Source organism: Taudactylus pleione, unplaced genomic scaffold (genome assembly GCF_031769625.1).
Source record: "Taudactylus pleione unplaced genomic scaffold, aTauple2 ptg000189l, whole genome shotgun sequence".
NCBI lineage: Eukaryota > Metazoa > Chordata > Amphibia > Anura > Myobatrachidae > Taudactylus > Taudactylus pleione.
Window position 1 is genome coordinate 35596 of NW_028284591.1, and position 21038 is coordinate 56633.

The 21038-nt window shown below is 47.6% G+C and overlaps 1 protein-coding gene across 3 annotated transcripts in view; it reads right to left on the reverse strand.

Annotated features, from left to right (window-relative positions):
- Positions 1-947: 947 nt before the first annotated feature.
- Positions 948-21038, reverse strand: part of CCDC68 (coiled-coil domain containing 68) — a 53830-nt gene continuing 33739 nt past the window's right edge. For all 3 annotated transcript variants that reach the window (XM_088476522.1, XM_088476521.1, XM_088476523.1), the window contains exons 4-11: positions 20363-20503; positions 19308-19433; positions 18661-18789; positions 11570-11652; positions 11291-11396; positions 9583-9666; positions 7492-7568; positions 948-1416 (exon numbers count right to left, since the gene is read on the reverse strand). In XM_088476522.1, coding sequence (XP_088332648.1) covers positions 1344-1416; positions 7492-7568; positions 9583-9666; positions 11291-11396; positions 11570-11652; positions 18661-18789; positions 19308-19433; positions 20363-20503 — 819 coding nt within the window. In that variant the 3' untranslated portion in view covers positions 948-1343. The remainder of the gene's footprint in view (positions 1417-7491; positions 7569-9582; positions 9667-11290; positions 11397-11569; positions 11653-18660; positions 18790-19307; positions 19434-20362; positions 20504-21038) is intronic.

Consider the following 21038-nt stretch of genomic DNA (forward strand, 5'->3'; position numbering starts at 1 on the left):
TCGTTTGCACAAAACGGAGACATGTGCTGGGACCAAATATCTCTTTGCACTGTGTATTTAAACTTGGTCATGGACCTCTAATGTGTCAAAGGAGGTTCCTGTACAATATTTAGCGTTTACCATGTTTCATTGATTGGTGTAAAAGGGTTAAGCTGGCTGCACATGCAAACGCTGCAGTTATGTCAGCCAATTCCATATGCATCTCAACGCGCCTGCGCAAACTCGCCACTGCGATCGGGACTGCGAGCGCAGAGGCTACGCAGACCCATGGCAGAGTGATTGACAGGAAGTGCCGTTTGTGAGCGGTGAAGGGGGGTGGTCGGCCAAACGCAGGCGTGCCAGTGCGTCTCAACGGCGTGAGCCTGAGGTCTCATAGCGTGCGCTGAAGTGAGCAATTCCTGAGTGATGTTGGACCTGCCTTAACTGAGTGTATGGGTCCGATGTTACCTATTGTTTAGCTATGTTGTGAAAGTATACCGATGTGAGTATGGGGAAGTGGGCGTCCTTATGTCAGGCTGCGATCGAATGCAAACATTTACATATCACCGCTGATATTAGCAACTGCGTTGCGTGCGTATAAGCAGAATAGCGTTGCGTAGTGAATCAGGCCCACAGTTCACTTACAAACGTGCTTCTCTGATTATTGGGAGGGTGAGAAATTCATCCAGAGGAAGGATTTAGGGGTCTATTTATTAAGCCTTGGAGAGAGAAAGCTAACGGAAATAGAGTACCAACCAATCAGCTCCCGTCACTGAATAGGCTGTGTTTGAAAATTGACAGTTAGGAGCTGATTATTTGGTACTTTGGGGTCCATTTACTAAACAGTGTTAGGAGAAGTGAAAAGTGATAAGGTACCAGCCAATCAGCTTCTAACTGTCATTTTTCAAACACAGCCTGTGAGATGACAGTCAGGAGCTGATTGGCTGGCACCTTATCACTTTTCACTTCTCCTAACACTGCTTAGTAAGTAAATAAATAGAGATCGATCTCTCTCGTCACATGAAAGGTACAAAATGGCTTCTTGAAAATGAAATGGCTGATAACAGAGAAAAAATAACTTGTGCTTTTCGCCATAGAAAATAAAATGTTAAAATATCAAATTGCGTTCTTTTGCGGTATGGAGACGGTTACATGTAATATACACGTGGCTGTAAAAGATGCTATTCAGTAATGGAACTGTGTTTTAGGCCCTTGAACAACATGTAAAGCAGGTTTATCTAGCTCCTTTAATAGAACCGCTTAGAGAGAACTGAATTTTCATTACGCAGGCTCTGTAGCGAAGTCGCTTCCGGTAGCACAGTCCAGCTGGCGAGGAACAAGCCGCGCACTGTCCGAAACTGGTGTCAGCTGCTTCCTGGGCTGTTCTTGTGTTTCAGCATCATATAGTAGGGAGACAAGGCGCCAAACATGGAGTCACTGCAAAATAAGATCCAGTCACAGTTACCAGAGTAATCGCTATAACCTGGAAATACGGATGTAACTGGAATGCATCCAGGCGCAACAATAATTAACCCCAGCAGCACCGAGACAACCACAAAAGGATAGACCCTAATATCCAGACATACATGTATCTTATCAATCACTTATTATAATAGTTCTATCCTGTTCCTGCCTTCAAAGGTTCAAAAGTTGCCACTACTTACATTTATCCCACACATCTGTTGCGTCAAATGATATAGTACATAAATATTAGGGGTGTGCACCGGCCACTTTTCGTGTTTTGGTTTTGGATCTGGATCTATCTTCGTGTTTTGGATCTGGATTGGTTTTGCCAAAACCACCCTTCCGTGTTTTGGGATCTGGGTTTTGTGTTTTGGATCTGTATTTTTTTTTTTAAAAAGCATAAAAACAGCTAAAATCACAGAATGTGTTGATTTTTCTGCTCCTATGCTATTATTACCCTCAAAAACCTTAATTTCCACTCATTTCCAGTCTATTCTGAACACCTCACAATAGTGTTTTTATGTCCAAAAGGTTGCACCGAGGTAGCTGGATGACTATGCTAAGCGACACGAGTGGGCGGCACAAACACGTGACCCATCTAGGCGTGATACTGCAGTGGCAGACAGGATGGTAGTTTGAAAAACTAGGCCCCAAACTGTACATAATGCAAAGAAAAAAAAGAGGTGCAAGATGGAATTGTCCTTGGGCCCTCCCACCCACCCTTATGTTGTATAAACAGGACATGCACACTTTAACAAACCAAACATTTCAGCGTCAGGGTCTGCCACATGACTGTGGCTGATATGATTGGTTCGTTTGGGCCCCCACAAAACAAGCTGGCAATTAATCTGGCCCTGCACAAACTGGCTCTACGGAGGCAAGATGTCATCCTCATCCTCCTCATTCGCCGATTCCTCACCCTCTTCAGTGTTGTGTACAACCTCATCCTCACAGAGTATTAATTCGTCCCCACTGGAATCCACCACCACAGGTCCCTCTGTACGTTCTGGAGGATGGTCTCCTTGGAAAAGTTGATCATTCATTTTTATGAACATAATCTTCTCCACATTTTGTGGAAGCAACCTCCTACGCCTTTTGCTGACAAGGTTCCCGGCTGCACTAAACACTCTTTCGGAGTGCACACTGGAGGGGGAGCAACTCAGGTAAAATAGAGCCAGTTTGTACAGGGGCCTCCAAATCGCCTCTTTTTCCTGACAGTACATGTACGGACTGTCTGACATGCCTACTTGGATGCTGTCACCGATGTAATCCTTTAACAGACAGACGCACGCTTGTCGCTGCTGCTTTGAGGATGCAGGTGCGGCTACAGCCCACACAATTCACAAAGACAGGAAAAAAAAGACGAATTTTTTTATTGTTTGTGGAGCACACTTTGAGGGTGTCACCACCCTTTAACAGACAGACGCACGCTTGTCGCTGCTGCTTTGAGGACAGTATCATATGCAGTGACAGTAGACTTGTCAGAAATTGTTGGAACGTCCTTCAGTCCGGACCCAGATGTCCAAACCGGCCCTTGACTTATGACACAGGCGCACGCTTGGCGCTGCTACTGTGTACGCTTGGCGCTGCTACTGTGTTGATGCACGTGCGGCTACATCGCACACAAGTCACAAACACATAAAAAAAATAGTTTTTTATTTTTTGGAGCACATTGAGGGTTACACCACCCTTTAACAGACAGACGCACGCTTGTCGCTGCTGCTTTGAGGATGCAGGTGGAATCTAGACGGGATTTGGAACTGGGGACACACTACCTCCATCACTTGTCTAAATCCCACTGCACTAATGGCGGATACCGGACGCACGTCTAACACCAACATAGCAGTCAAGGCCTCAGTTATACGTTTTGCTTCAGGATGACTGCTGTCGTACTTCATCCTCCTCGCTAGGGACTGTTGGAGGGTCAATTGTTTAGTAAAAGTAGTGGTGTTCCTACTTCCTCTCTGGATGATGAACAACTCCCAGCAGCAGCAACAGCACTAGGAGGAAGTGGTTCTTGATCTTTCCCTATTTTATTTTTATCGGAGAAAGTTTGGTCCTCCATTTATGTTATATTGATATATACGTGCGGCTAAAGTGCACACAAACACAGAAAATATTTTTTTATTTTTGCTGGACAGTAGTGCACTTTGTGGGTTACACCACCCTTTAAGAAATGAGCAGCCCGGCTCTTTACTTATGGGACACAGGCGCACGCTTGGCGCTGCTCCTTTGTTGATGCACGTGCAGCCACAGTGCACACAATTCACAAACACAGAAAATATCTTTTATTTTGTTTGGAGTGTACTTTGGGGGTTACAGCACCCTTTACGGTCAAGCCAGCCGGCCCTTACCTATGACACAGGCGCACGCTTGGCACTACTTTGTTGATGCACGTGCGGCTACTGTGCACACAATTCACAAACACAGAAAATATTTTATTTTTTTTGCACTTGGGGGGGAGCACCCCTGATGGACAGAGCACCCCCTGGACAACACTGCAGCACCCCTTTAGGACTGGGACTCTGCACAGGACTTTGAGTGGACACAGCCCCTATGGACAACTGACTGCACAACACAGTCCAGCCAGCCCCTATGGACTTTGGAGGAGTGGACACAGCCCCTATGGACAACTGACTGCACAACACAGTCCAGCCAGCCCCTATGGACTTTGGAGGAGTGGACACAGCCCCTATGGACAACAGCAGCACAGCACAACACAACACAGCCACCCCTATGGACTTTGAGGAGTGGACACAGCCCTTATGGACAACAGCAGCACAGCGCAACACTACACTGCACACTACACAGCCCCAGCCAGCCCTAACTCCCACCCTCCCTCTTCACTGTCCACAGCAGAGTGAGAAATGGCGCCGACGCGGGTACCTTATATAGGATCCAAAACCCGCGAGACCCGAAGCGGGATGATGACGTTTGCCTCGATTTCAGATCCGAGTCAGGCGGGAAAAGTAGAGCCTGAATCGGGTCGGCCTCGGATCGGGGGGGTTCGGATTTCAGAAATCCGAACCCACTCACCCCTAATAAATATATTTCTCTGCAAAGTCCCTCCTACTTTATCGTGCACAAATTCCATTATAGTTTGCTTTCTAAGTAATAACTTTTAAACCTTGACCCATTTTACAATGGACGTAGGAATTTAAGGCCCGATTCAGGACATGTATGCTATTCGATGTTTAAGCACCAAAAGCGATAATCAGCAAGCAGGGTGTAGTCATGGCACCCGGAGCATGTGTGGGGGGGTGTCCAGCATGTAGGGGCAAATTAAAGGCAATAAAAATAAACTTTAAGGGTAGTATCAAACTGGACATGGAGGGCTAGATCTATTCCAACCCACTAAAGTGATTCCACCAATTAAAAATAAACCACACAGTAATGCCCGTTATGCCACACAGTAGTGCCCATTATTCACATCATGCATCAAAATAATGGCCACTACACACGTTATGCCACACAGTGCCCACTAATTTGCGTTATGCCACAGTTTTGGCATTTTTTTTAACATTATGCTACACAGTAGTCCCCACAGTTCATAGTATGCCACAGTGGAATCGGTATGTAATGCAGTCGGGATTCCTCCTGTCAAAATACAGACAGCAGCATCCAGATGGTTGGTATCTCCCCCCCCCCTCCCCATTACCCTTTCTTCTTTTAGCCTAACCATAATCCTGCCCGTTCGTGCCGAACCATAATTCCCCCAGTGGTGCCTAACCTTCCCACCAAAACCGAACCCTAACCATGCTATCCTTCCCAAACATAGCCCTAACCCCGATGCCTAACCCTCCCCCCTAGGGGTGCCTAACCTCCCCACCAAAACCGAACCCTAACCCCCCCAAAGCTAACACTAAGGGCACCCTGGACTTACCTCTTTCGAGCTGGCATCCTCTGGATTCCAGCGTCAGGATTAAGTTAGACGTCAGGACCGAAGATATGTGTCAAAATACTGTGTTGGACTTTCAGCATCAGGACTCCGGGCCTGATTCAGACCCGCTCGGGAGCGCATAGCGTTCGCAAGCGGTCGATGTTGGCCCCTGCGCATGCGCTGCCTCTGGCGTACGCATGCGCAAGCCCCAGCAGCTCTATCGCTATGGGGCTCACTGCAAGACGAGGCGGATGTCGATTGACAACTCGCCCCGTTTTGAAGGTGGGGAAGGGGGGTGGCTGTACAACGCAGGCGTTTCCCATAGGAATGCCTGCCGTTTGTGGGCGGCCCTACTGACATCACTTGGCGATGGTCGCGTTTCTCGCAACCATCGGGCTTTCGGCGAGACCCTGCGGGAGGGGTCTCGGCTCCCGGCAAGACTGAGTGGACTTCCTGCTCTAATAGAGCAGGAAGTCCACTACTGACATCTGCTTTGCAAGCAGCCTGGGACCAAAACTAAAAAAAAAAAAAAAAAAAAAAAAAAGGCCCCGATTCAGAGCGCGCGCAAATAGCGTGCGCCTCTGAATCAGACCCTCAGTTCGGTGGCACGCTGTCTGCCGGTCTGATAACTACATCCAGCCACAGTAATGTCCATAGTTCACATTGTGCCACAGTAGTGCCCCTTGTTCACATCATGCCATAGTAGTGCCCCTTATTGGCATTTGAGGTCAGAGCAGTCAGGCTTGACCTCATCAGACTCACTGCTCAGGCTTCTCCCAGTCACGGGCACCACAACCCAGGCTCTCAGCAGCACCCGGCTCAGGCCTCCCCTCAGCAGCAGGAACACAGCTGCCATGTTCTTTCCATGTAAACTGGCCCGACTGACGTCAGGGCGGCAAAATACCGCCTCAGGGCTCCATATTAATGTATATATAAATACGCACAGTATATAAAAATTTCTCACACAGCTCTCCCCACTCACTCAGATCACACACACACACACACACACCTCCTCCCCTCAAACACACACAATGATCCCCCCTCATTCAGACCCCGCCACTGCTCTCCCCCTCACTCACCTCCCCCGCACACACAGCGCACCCGCCATCCACACACACAGCGCTCCCTCTCACTTAGCCTCCCCCCACACACACAGCGCACCCCCCAACCACACACACACACACAGCGCTCCCCCCTCACTTAGCCTCCCCTCATTCGGATCTTCACTCAGATCACCCCCCCCCCCCTTCACACAGACAGCGCTTCCCCCTACTCGGATTTTTCACCTCACTCAGATCCCCCCCCTCACACACAGACCAACCCCCGCACACACTCATACACAAACAGCTCTTCTACTTAAAGCTCCCCCTCCCATCACACACACAGATATTCCCCCCTTGCTCAAATCTCCTTCCCCCTCCTTACTGTTGCAGGGTGCCGGAGATCAGCCATTTGACTGGGGGAGGGGCTTACGAGCTGAGGCCTGAAGCACATAAAGAGATCAGTGCGTCCATACTGGGGGTGTGTGAGGGCGGAGCCACAAGCGCTGTTCCGTTCACACCACGCCCCTTGTCTGGAGGCACTGATCTGTAGGTGTTTCATGTTCAGCTTAGCGGGTGCTCTGCCCTTTGTCGGATGGCTGCTCTCCAGCACCCTGGCCGGAGCAGGCTCACTGGAGCCATCCTTGCTAAGCCCCTGCCAGCAATCTGCACACGCCCCCTTCAGCTGCAAACCGCACGTGTCAAAGTTCATCGCTCGCAGCGACTATTTTCACGCAGGGTGATTGACAGCCGGGCACAGTTTGGGAGAGGGAACAGGGTAGGCGCAGCAAAAATGCAGGTCTATCATGGCCATTTTCGGGGTCGTAGGTCGCAGCCTCAGTCTGCGATCCAGTACGCAGAGAACATGCTCCAGTCTCACTACACGCCCATAGGGCTACTCAGAAGTCAGATTATTAAAAGGATCTGTGGCTGCGTCTTTGTACCGTATTCGCTTGGATTTGTGGAGCCGCAGGTGGGCGTCTCAATATAAATGCCGGCGGCCGCATCATTTGCATATTCTCGTACAGTTGCTGCGTGCAAAGACGTTGCAGCGATGGCATTAGCCTACATCTCTGAATTGGGCCCATAGAACAAGAAGACAAAAAAATTAAAAAATAAATGTCCTACTTCACAGAGGTTGCTTTGGTCACTTTGAAGTTGTTGGGGCGAGAGCAGTGATCCACCTTATATTTTAATTCTTTGTTCTGGAATAAAAAAAAATGTAAACAACAGAAGAAATAAACAGATCATAACAAAAAAAAATATTAATGAACTTTATTATATATATTCCCCACAATATTAAGAATTGTTTGAAATACATTCATTTGTCATAAAAAAAAAAAAAAACTCAAAAACTCATAGCTTGAATCTGTCCGTTCAGCTGCTAAACATTAGACCAGAGGTTCCCAAACGTGGTCTTCAAAGGCTCCCCAACAGTTCAGGTTTTAAAGATATCCATGGTTGAGCACAGGTGGTTAAATCAATTGACCGAGGTACTAATTAAGGTCACCTGTGGTCAAGCCTGGATATACTTACACTCGGGACTGTTAGGGTGCCTTGAGGACCGGGTTTGGGAACCTCTGCATTAAACCGTAAGCTCTGTGGACCACAGAGCAAAGTGCTTGAATAAAAGGAAGACATGCATGTAACAAGTCTATAAAAAAAGGAAACCTTAGCTTTCCCCCTCAGTGAGATTAAAGTATATACCGTACAACAGTTACCGGAACCCATGTCTACCTATTCTAGGTCTGTTTGTAGTTAGAATTCTATACATCCACAGTTAAAGGTTGTAGTACTTGAACTACAACCAGAAGAGCCTAGCTAGCACAGACTGTGGTCACCCACAAGTGATACAGCTACAGACATGCGTCTCAGGTGGGGTCTGCCTCCGGTCACTGTAGCAAAACACTGGACCTTTTATAGTACACCCCCTTCCTTCCTTTGTTATGCCTCTCTAAGTGTAAGGGGGCACAATGTCAGATCTGCATATGGATGCCCATCTCAGTTCCAACCGCCATACGGCTATCAAATGGGAAAAATAATATAATTTTCATAGGGGTTGGGGGGGGGGGGGAAATGTCTCAAACCTTGGAGAGGGATAAAGTGGAGATCTGCCAACAGCAACCAACCAGCTTCACAATGTCATTTATCCAGCACCCATTGCTAATTCAGCACGGTGCTGTTATAGGAAAATGGGTGGAACACTAAAGGGGCACATCCACTAGACGATCTACTCCCTGTCCAATCTCTAAACGATTTTCCCTCGATTTTTTTCCCTTGAAATTTTATATTTCAGTCTGAACGATTTGCAAACGATCTTTAATAGATCAAGTGAGATTGACCTGCATGTTCAGCCGACTGCTGAGACGATCAAACGACCAGCGGGAGCGCGCATCGTTGATAGTTTATGACCAAACACTTGCACGATTTATAAACGATTTTTTAAACGATTGAACGATACGACGTCGTGATCGTTCAATCGCCTGCTAAAATCGTGTAGTGGATTGCCCCCCTTAAGTCTATATTTCCCTACATTTTTTTGTACCAGAACACAGGCTGCGAAGACCAGGGCTGGTTATGCTTCTTTTATTTAAAATTTTTTGGAGGTGGGTTTGGGAGGTAGGCATGCCTTTCATTTTTGACACTTTTTTTACACCTATAGCACAGAAGCACTGCACAGATCACACTGAAACCGTGCAGCGCTTCTGCAGATCACACACGGCTGCGGAGGAGATGGTCTATTTAAAATTTATAGTTTTAGACAGAGTTTTGCACTATTTTGGAACGTGTTTGCTTCTTTACTACAGAAAGTACTTGCGAGTTGGTTTGATGGTGTACTGACTTCTAATTGTGTGTGTTTGGCCCTGTTTTGCAGATCAAATTGTGTTTTTACACCCGTTTTGCCTTTAGAAGAATATACTGTATATCTTTCTCAAAAAAAAAAAAAAAAAAGATTTTTATTAAAACTAAGCATTTTTTCTGTGGACGCTAAAGGCATTGGCTATCGGAGAATAGTGGCGGGACTTGTAGAATAGCTGGAGTTCCCCTGGGTCCAGGTTACTGCTGGCAGTAGCAAATTGCCGGCGATTGACCTCACCAAGATGGGGAATCTCGTAAATAAGCAAAAACCCTAAAACCATCCCTGCCTAAATACCCCTACCCAAAATGGTCACTTGTATGCATAAGATGTTGAAATTAATAATAAATTAGTTTTTTCACCTGACATTCCAGGATATTGATTCGGTCCTTTAATTCACCAATTCTATCATCTTGCTCTTTCAGGTGGTCCTTTAAATCTTCACTCTGTCATTGCAATAAAACAAAACATAGAAAAATAAAAAACAGTGCGGAATTCACTTCAGCGCGATGAGCTTGGAGAATAAATGGGGGAAGGTGCTCGCCGACAAATATCTTTGCCGATTTTTCTTCTGACCCAATAAAAGGTGCCCAGGAAAATGAGCGTAGATTGCCTACCGTAATAATGGCTTGATACACTACGGATCGCAACGGAGATTACGCACGCAGACGGACGATTCTTGAGTACTGCGCATGCGTCGCAGTGCGCGAAGGCTCCACTACGATCGCAGTGTCCACGCAGACCCATCGCAGAGTGATTTACAGGAAATGTGCATTTGGGGTGGTGGTCGGCAAAACGCAGGCGTGCAGGGGCATGCATAAATTAACCACTGCGACGCCATACGCAACTTGAGCTTTTCATTGAGCAAGTGTGCGTGAGGCTCCGATGTTAATTGATGGTACCGATGGTTTCGCAGACTAGCAAAGTATTACGGATGTTTATAAGGGGGAAGTATGTGTCCTTATGTCAGGCTGCGACGGCATAGCGATTGCAGGCATTAGCATTTTCGCAGCAGGACTGCGTGCGTAATTATGGCTGCGATCGCAGTAGGGTCTGAATGAGACCCACAGTCCTCTGCAAATGCCCGGCCCGCACTCCTGCGCCATCTGCTGGATAAAGCAGAGTGTGCAAGAAATGGTCATTTTCTGTGACTGAGTCGTTCGAAAGTGGGTGGAGTTTATCTGTGCAACCGCGGCGCATCATTTACCATTGCTAAGTATTAGCTGCAACATAAATACTACTGTTGTACGCCAAGCCAAGTGGGTTTTTGTTGTGGTACTGGTCTGTGCAATGTGATGGTTATTTTTTTTGGGGGGGGGGGGGGAGGGGGGATTTCTAAAATGTCAGTATCTAGTTTTTAGCACATCACTTCCTGCTGCATTATATTACACAGCTCAATTATACTGCTACATTTTAAAATACAGTTTAGTATCTCTGACTGACTAATTGAAAATGCTTTATATAAATCCCAGGGGTCTATGTACTGCGCGCGGAGAGAGCGAGAGAGAGCAGGGGAGAGAGAGCAGGGGAGAGAGAGCAGGGGAGAGAGAGCGAGAGAGAGAGAGCGAGAGAGAGAGAGCGAGAGCGCGAGAGCGAGAGCGAGAGAGAGCGAGCGAGCGAGAGCGAGCGAGCGAGAGAGAGCGAGCGAGAGAGAGCGAGCGAGCGAGAGAGAGCGAGCGAGAGAGAGAGAGAGAGAGCGAGAGAGAGAGAGCGAGAGAGAGAGAGCGAGAGAGAGAGAGCGAGAGAGAGAGAGCGAGAGAGAGAGAGCGAGAGAGAGAGAGCGAGAGAGAGAGAGCGAGAGAGAGAGAGCGAGAGAGAGAGAGCGAGAGAGAGAGCGAGAGCGAGAGCGAGAGAGAGCGAGAGAGAGAGCGAGAGAGAGAGCGAGAGAGAGAGCGAGAGAGAGAGCGAGAGAGAGAGCGAGAGAGAGAGAGAGCGAGAGAACCAACCAATCAGCATCTGTAATTTTTCAAACACTGCCTGTAACAGGACAGTTAGGAGCTGATTGGTTGGTACTTAATCTCTCTTCAAGGCTTAGTACATAGACCCCACAGTCCTGTATGGGCCTCTCACCTCCTGGATCAGAGCACGTAGATGCTGGTGATGGGACATCATTAACTGCTGCAGGTGACCGATCTGCTCTTGTACCGTGTAAACCTCATTTTGAATCATCACACAACTAAAAGCAACAAAAATAGGAGAGTGATGAGATTTAGTTTATCCGGTCATCGTATATCAGTCTATTTCAAACATTCTGTAAGTAAGGTGGAGTGTCACTGTGGTGAGAAGTCCTGGTAGATAAATGGGCAACGCGTGACACCACAGGCCATTGGATTCCATTGTATTACTGACCCGTTCTTGTTGGAAGGATTGGCCATTCGCCTGGAGAGCTCATTTTCAAGGAACTGTTTCTTCTCTACCAAAGTTGCGTTCTCCTGTAAGGAAAACGCGGCAAGTTCATTAGAAATTACATTATGATAACAGGCAAATTAATTTTAAGTGATGTCTGATCACATACATTAATTTTAACATTTCCCACAAAACCACAATAATTGTTATTTATAGGAGCGCCAAACAAGATAAAAACGATGGGCCTGATCTGGAATCTGTTGCAAAAGTGACCGTACAGCCAAAGCGAGGATCCTTGCGGCTTCAAGCGGAAAGCCGTGCCGACCACTGATTTTACACCAGTTACCGCAATCGTCGTTATTAGTACTGCATGTGCGTGGTTCCTCGGCATTGAGAACTTGCTCAGCAAAAACTACTGGGAGTCATCCCGTATCGCACCAGCACTAGGCTGATGTAATAGAGGTCAGGACAGGGATTGCCGGGGAAGGGAGTTATTGTAACACATCTCGGATGACTCACTTTTTAGTACATAGCAGCACTAAGGCATCCTGCACCGTTGTGGTAAGTGTCAACACAGTATGTCACTTAGCTCTGAGAATAGGGGCATACTAAAGGCGGGATGTACTAAGCATCACATCCACGAAGCGGTACATTCCGCCTCTCTTCGGGTACATATCGCGGTTGATTACCGCGGTATGTACTGTACCTAGAACATCGCTATCTTGAAAAGAGTGGTCCTTTGCGATCCCCCGGCTAGAGAGACTTCTGGGATTCCCCCTTTAGTACATCCCACCCAATAACATTTGCCCCTATGTGTTTTAGGACCACCACAAGGTCTCATGGTTACTGCCAAAACAAAAAACAAGCCATCACATTACATCAGCCCTGACATTCTTAAGCCATGATTTTTTGCTGTAACTTATTGTAAATGTATAAAAGTGTTAATATGGTATCCTCATTCCCGCCTCAGTAAGCAATAACCCTGTGCAATGCGCACTAGGAGGGTACCACATCCTGAAATGGTTTTGCCCAATGAAAACCTGTGTGCAGAGTACTGCACCTTTCTAACATCTCCTTCTACATGAAGCAGGACTTCTGCCTAACGGATGTGGTGAAGCCGACACGGGAATGCAGCTAAAAGCTTCTGCATTCATAAACACGCAACCTTTCATGCAGGAGGCCATACTCAGGCGGAGAAGCCACCTCGGCCATAGGGTTAGTGCTAGTTTCCGTGGTGCGCTGCATATAAAAGCCGCAGAGTGACGGAAATACACTGCCCTAAGGTGCTGCAAGTGGGGGTCTCAGTTGCTCGAAAAATCGGACGCAGCATTAGCATAAAGACGCTGACACGACTGCGGCAAAAGGCGCATCTGCTCCCACCTCTGGATCAGGCCCACTATGGCGATCATTTGAGAAGTAGTTAAAAGACAGACATTCCTCGTCTACATCTGTAACCACGGAAACAAAATGAGAACAATCTATTAAATGGCGGCAGGTGACTTCAGGCAGCCATCTTATTTCAAGTATTACGACTGAAGAGGTAAAACCAGTAACTTGTAATAACCAACATAATGGTTTTTACAAGGAAAATAACTTTTGATCTAAGGGCTCGATTCAGACCCGCTCGCTAGATGCGTACGCTCGCTCCCAGCGTATGCAAATTCGGCTAAGTGACAACATGGCGTGCGATAGTTTTGTGTACGTAGACGCCCACCTGCGCACGTCATCTCCAGGAGGTGTATGCAACAATCGGTACATCGGGTACCATTCGAAGCAAACGCTCCCTTGAGGTTGACTATACCGTACCGCAAGCACTTCAGTGTAAAATACAACCAGGTGACGTGTACTATGACGCTGCCTGTTAATTATGCACGCCTCTGAAACGGCGTTAAGATGCTCAGGCACGCCTGCGTTCATACCTCCACTCCCCTGTTTCTAGTGGACTGCCCCTGTCACCACCCACAAGGCCTCTACTGTCACTCACTCTGCTGGGCTGTCTATGCTCGGCGAGCGACCGCTTGCCAATCTCTCGCACTGGTTTGCACACTGAGATGCATACGAAGAATGCGGAAATCGGCCCGTTACGAGCGAACGCTTCTTAGGACCTGATTCAGACACGGTCGCTAAGTTCGAACGGTCTGCAAATCTGCTGATCATGTTGGACAATCTGATTGCAACCAAAAAGTGATTGGAATTGTTCAATCTGTGATCTATAAAGCCCATACCGTACACTGCAGATTTTTTATACACAATCGATTGCAAATGGCAGAATTGCCGCAATCGATTGCTGATGTACGGGGGCCTTTACTTGCTCTATCTGAAGGCCCCCATACATCAGCAATCGATTGCAAATTGCAGAATTGCCACAAAGGATTGTATAAAGATATATCTGCAATGTATGGGCCTCACAGATCGCAGATTGCAACCAAAAAGTGTTTGGAATGGTTGAAATCAGATTGTCCAACATGTTGGACTCCACAGATGGATTGGGGCTGTAGATTGCTACTGTATGGACATAACCAGCAGATCTGTGTTTGCTGCAATCGATCTGCAAATCACTGAAAAAGATCTGTAGTGTATGGGCGCAGATTGCTAGATTGGGAAATCCTAGAATCAGGCAATAAATCTTCAAATTGTTTAATTGTGGTTTTCAGATTGCTGATGTATGGGGGCCTTTACTCTATTCCCAAATCTGCATCAGGCCCTAAGAACTTATAAGAGGCTTGCCTGGGACATGATGCACAGCACCACCAGTGGGCTACTGAAGACTGGATGAAGTTCTTATGAAATCGATGAAGCACCCAGGTCTTTCGTCACGTAAGATGGTACCTCAGTGTGTGGGGTTTGTTTACTAAGCCCATGTTTTGCTATCAAAAGCATTGCACTTTCAAACTGTGGGCCTAAATAAGCTGTCAACATAAACCCCTATGACATTGACTAAGGGGTCAATTATTAGCCACAAGTCCATCAATCCAGCTGCATGCCACACTCATGGTACCTCTGGACTCTCAGATTTTTGTTTGCAGCTGGGGGTTCGAAATGAGGTGTCATTACCGGTGTTTCCACAACGTTACAATGGCAAATCGCCCCCATCGCAGCCAATTGAATTGACCTTAATCTGTCAAAAATGGAGGAAGTAGTTGGACGGCCTGGGGCTCTTTTCCGTGATCCCCGGTCAGCGACTTGCACAGAGTGACTGGCACCCAGGACCAAAAGGGGCACTATGGCATTGTGCAGAACCATGCAATACCCTCTGATCTATGCCTAGTTGGTCATGTGCTCATCCTACAGCAAAATAACATACCCATAAAAATATCTCCAGGCTATGGCCCCGATTCAGAGCCGGACGCTCTGACCAGAGCGCTCGCTCTGAATCAGGGCCCACCTCCATTAATATGGAGCGTCCTCCTGGACGCTCGTATAGCTGTGGGTCACCACCCACAGCATATACGAGCGTGCAGGATGATGGTCGCGATGGTCTTGACCATCGCGACCATCGAAACTGCGAGCAAAAGCCTGCGGTTGGGTTTTTCAACCGCAAGGCCAGGAGTGATTTTGGCTCTATCAGAGCCAAAATCACTCCCACTGACATCACTAGTGATGTCAGTGGGGCCGGCTTCTGACGGTAGGCGTTCCCTTGGGAACGCCTCCATCTGGCAGGCACGCCCCCGGCACGCCCACCAAAGGGGGAGTGCTGTCAGAGCTCCCTCCGTCGTGCGCATGCGCAGTGGGGACCATCGACCCACTTGCGAGCGGACAGCCGCTCGCGAGTGGGTCTGAATGAGGGCCTATGTCAGAACTTCCATAATGGCTTCATTCACGGCATGGTTAGCACAGTTCTCCAGCCTTATGGTGCATACACGCGGTCGGATATGTCAGATGAACATTTTAACAATTTTTTACTGTATTAAAATGAATGGAAATCGTGCAAAACTGACTGCAAAACACATCAGATGTCAGATATTGTTATCTGACAAACGGGAACGCGCATCGTTCATTGTTGCACACATGTCATATATGAACGATTTTTAAAATAGTTATCGTTCAGTTCTGAAGAAAAATCTGACCGTGTGTATGCACCATTAGGGCCTGATACAGCGAGGAACGCAGCGGCTTATACGCACGCAGTCGGCCGATTGTTGCGTACTGCGCATGCATCACGTGTGCAAACTAGCCGCTGTGATCGGGAAAGCAATCGCAGAGGACACGCAGACCCATGGTAGAGTGGTTGACAGGAAGTGCTGTTTGCAGGTTGTGATGGGGGGTAGGGGGATGGGTGAAAGCAGGTGTGCCAGTGCGTTGGGATGGCTTTGCAGGGGCGTGCATAAATTAGCCACTGCGATACCATACGCAGCCTGAGGCCTCATAGCGTGTACTGAAGTTACCAATTCCTGAGTGAGGTCTGACCTGTGTTAACTGTGCATATGGGTCCAATGTTTCCGATTGTTTCGCTTTGTTGACAAAGTATATTGATGCGAGTAAGCGGGAAGTGGGAGTCCTAATGTTAGGCTGCGATCGCGATGCGAATGCAAACATTTACATATCACCGCTGATATTAGCAACTGCGTTGCGTGCATATAAGCAGAATGGTGATCCGTAGTGAATCTTGCCTTTAAGCTGTATACACAATAAACGATTTTTATCAACGATAACGATTAACGATATATTGTTCAGTGTGTATGCAGTGAACAACCAACTATGGCCCTGATTCAGAGCCGAACGCTCTGACAGAGCGCTCGCTCTGAATCAGGACCGTCCTTCTTAATTTTTAGAGCGGCCTCCTGGCCGCTCGTATAGCTGTGGGTGATCACCCACAGCTATAGTGAGCGGCCAGGAAGTTGGTCGCAATGGTCAAGACCATCGCGACCATCAGGCTTGCGACGAGACCCTTGTGGTAGGGTCTCGTTGCCGCAAGCCCTGGAGTGCTGTCGGATCTATCAGAGCACTCCCACTGACGTCACTTGTGATGTCAGTGGGGCCGGCCCCAGACGGTAGGCGTTCCCATGGGAACGCCTCCATCTGGGCAGCCACGCCCCCCGCACGCCCACCAAAGGGGGCGTGCTGTCAGTCACCATCGACAGCACGCCCCCTTTGTAGCGAGACCCGGAGCGACGGCTTGCCCGTCGCTATCCGGGTCTCGCGCATGCGCACAACGGAGCCGCCTTTGTCGTGACCATGTGGCTTGGGCCAACATCGACCCACTTGCGAACGCTAAGCGCTCGCGAGCGGGTCTATATCAGGCCCTATGTGCGCTCCAGTGGGTCTTTAACGATGTCTTTTGCCATCCGTACATGCAGGCCTATCTGATGATATCGTCAAGAACGGCCTGTTCAGACCTCTGGCAGGACGACTTCACTGTAGGTGCCCACACACATACCAATGTCCTCATGATACGATTTTATGGCCAATTTCCTCATGAACTTTCACGGTGTGGAGTTAAAAATGTCGAATCTGACTAAAGATCTATCTTGCAGCCAATGCATTGTATCCCAGATTGGCTAATCTGCCCTACAGCACGGCAGATCAGAAGATGCGATGTACGACGAGCGGGGACGCGCATCGTGCTCGCGAGTATAAACTCACGATTTGTACCTTTTTTACCCGATTCGTCGTCACGATTCGTCGAAATCGGCCAAATCGTGTAAAATGTCGCTATGTGTGTGGGCACCTCTTTAAAGATATATCTCTCCATGTGTACACCTAATGTTGTTTGTCCTGCACTACAGAAAGTTCAAGGGAAATCGTTCACAGCACATCGTCTAGTGCAGTGGTTCTCAAACTCGGTCCTCCCCAAACAGTGCATGTGTGCCATGTCTCCTCAGAGTCACAAGTTAAATAATTAGCTCCATCTGTGGAACTTTTAAAATATGTGTGTGAGTAATGATTACACCTGTGCACCTGCTGGGTGACCAGGAAAAAGTGACCTGTGTGGGGTCCTGAGGACAGAGGCCCTGATTCAGAGCCGGACGCTCTGACAGAGCGCTCGCTCTGAATCAGGGCCGTCCCTGCTCCTTTTTGGAGCGGCCTCCTGTTGACCACCCACAGCTATAGCTATCAGAGCCAAAAGCACTCCCACTGACATCACTAGTGATGTCAGTGGGGCCGGACCCAGACGGTAGGCGTTCTCATGGGAATGCCTCCATCTGGGCAGCCACGCCTCTGACACGCCCACCAAAGGGGGGCGTGCTATCAACATCGACAGCACGCCCCCTTTGATGCGAGACCCATAACTATGGTTGGCCGTCGTTATTTGGGTCTCGTGCATGCGCACGACGGAGCCGCCTCCGTCGTGCGCATGCGCACTTGGGCAGCATCGACCCGCTTGCGAGCGCTCAGCGCTCACGAGCGGGTCAGAATCAGGCCCAGAGTTTGAGAACTTGTGGACTAGTGTGTATGACCCTTTACACCCCATGCAGCTGGTTTGGTATGAACTGGACAGAAGGATGAAAGCGAAGCAGCCTACAGGTGCAGCATATTGGTGGGAACTTCTGCAGTAGTGCTGGGAAGGGAATCAGTATGTAATACCGACAGCAGAAGCCCGGCAGGGGTGAAGATCCAGACAGCTGATTTTGGCAAGCACCCCTAACCCTACATCTCCCTTAGGGGTGCCTAACCCTAACCTCTCCTTCCCCGCAACCTAACCCTAACCCTCCCTTCCCCTAGCCTAAAACTAACCCTCCCTGGGGGGGGTGCCTAACCCTAAGTCCCACTGGGAGCCCTAAGAACTCTTTTTTTTGCCAATATGTTACAGCAGCATTTTTCCTTTGGCTTACTATGGTTGTAAAATATGCATATCGATAGTAAATGGGGGCCTATATACATTACTGAACTTTAGCACAGAATGTACTAACGAGTTTTATCACCAAAACAAGTGATAAATGTCACTGTGTATGATAAATGGTGCTCCAGCCAATCAGCTCCCAACTGTCATTTTTCTAACAGTTGACAGGTGGGAGCTGATTGGCTGGAGCACCATTTATCATACACAGTGAAATGTATCACTCGTTTTGGTGATAAAACTCGTTAGTACAGTAAATGAAGCCCATAATGTCCTTATTTGGAAAACACTCCTAAAAACCCCAAAACACACTCACAGCTTCCATTCTGTCCATAAGATTTTCCAGCTCGAGGATTCGCCCGTGTTTCTCTTGTATTTTCTCCGCCACCTCTTCCAACTTCTCAACACTCTTCTTAAACTGATCTTCATGTTCAGCGGCAGAAACCTAGAAAGTCGATATAAAAAAATAACCAAATAATATAAAGCTTTTTTTTTTATATCGATGACGTGAATGGTTTTCCTAATCAGCATTACAATAACAATTTGCGCATTTTGTGAAATGACAGAGAAAAGTGCGCAAAACTCCGGGAACAGCCACAGCAGCCAAATTTGCTAAAGTGACTATTCGCACTGCTTCATGCATATAGCTGCTCTGACCACGGTTTTACTGTCTGCAGCGCCCGTTAACCACATGGAAACGCCCATTTCACGGGTGAGATCCATTAGACTCAGAATTGCTTGGAGATACACAAAGATGCGCAAGTTGCATTCTCTGGGCGGTATGTACTATGAAGGTGGCGTTATTCATCGGGACGAAACACCGGAGTACATCGCATTCCAGGTGCTTCGTATATTCGGAGAATGCGGTAAAACCCCAAACGTAATTTTCGGGTGTTTTAGCGCATTTTTACCTTTAGTACATCCTGCCCGCTGTGTGTTTATGCTGCAATTCTGCTACATTACCTGTAACCTCTGCTTTTCCTCCCTGTGACACTTCCGGAGCTCATCAGACTTCTTGCTGTAGTTTTCATACAGTTTCCGCGTAGCGTCTCTTATCGCGCCGGCTCCGGCTTCACGTGTCGCTTCCAGCTAAAATAAAGACATTAGACGAAGACACAATTATTTACTTACACACCTGCGTTATGGTTTCTTATAGGTTGAAACCATTTGGAAGAGAGTTTGACAGCACAGGTTAAGCAAATGGATTCTGTATATTTGTTAGACCTTCACAATGTCGGCATGGTCATAATGTCGACACTGATGTTATGTCCATATTGTTGAAATGTCGACACTGTCTTTTTTTGGAATTCTGTCCCCAACGCTAAACCCAACAGAAATTTCAACATTATGGAGATGACATAATTAAAACTTCAACATCTTTAATGTCGACAACAGAAATTTTGTCAACCTGCCGCTATCAACATTGTGGGCTCAATCCTATTAGCCACAGAGGGGGCAAGTTGCCGTAGCAACTAGGTAGAAACACCAAACATGGCAGAGCAACTTGTCCCCTTTATGGCCCGATCTCATCCCAGTCTCGTAGACTTTTGTGCGCAGCCCTGTTGGGGCTGCAAACAAATATTCGTGAGTCTGGAGGTACAGTAAGTGCCACGAGAGCTCGCAGCTAAATTGGATTGAGCCCTGTGAATGGTGACTGCATACCAGCCCAATTACCCACCAATGATAAATTAAAAGCTTTTAAAAATTTTAGTAAAAAAAGTTTTCACATCTATACGGGTTGGGTTCATGATCCCAGCAGTCAGAATCCAGAGGGTGACAAAGCCGGCTCCGGGAACCCTTACCCTTGAACCTTGTTACACCCAATTATACGGCCTCTTCTGCCTAATCAGCATCTACAACTTTGGGAGGAGGGGTTGCTTTCCCTGCCTACAAAGCTCCCAAACAACTGTGTTTCATTCATTATAAGTTCCCTCCAGCCCTAGCAGTGACTGCCCGGGTTCTATGTGCACATCGCACAAAGAATTATACAAAAATGACTGATTTCTAGAGGACTCGACCTTTATCTGCAGATCTTCATTTTCCCTGTGAACGTCGACAAGCTGCAGATCTTGGTCATTTAACTGGTCAATGATGCGTCTGTACCGAGAGCCAAAAGAATCTTCTTCTCTGCACCCATTCTGCTGTATCAGAGAAGAATTCTGAAAAAGAACCAGAACCCACATCACTATCCCTCTGTGCTATGGTTTCCTCTGTTTTCCATAGGTGACAATTACTGAAAATGTCGCTTGAAATCATGTAAAAGCATTAAATAAAAAAAAAGGGTATAAACAATTACTTTACATATGAATATAAGAGACAAGGTCATATATTTCAATCGCTCATTTACAAACCTAAAAAATGAAGCCTGTATGGATTCTATTTTTGCACGTGTGTTACTACTACCAGACGTGTTTGAAGGTGCTTGCCCATTTCCCGGTCTTTGGAAACACCCCTACAGATACCAAAGTCCGCTGCCTTGGCATCGCCATCTACTCCTCCCTCTCATTCACCACCCCACATCCAGTCCCTCACCCACTTCCACTCGTTTTAGTCACCGGAACAGTCGTTAGGATTGGACCCCGTGGGGGAAATTTACTAAAAGGTCGATTTAAATGGTTTTAGATCGAGTTTAAATCAAACACAAGTGAAGTGGAAACCCTACGGATGATAAAATATGCAGATTTTGCGTTTAGG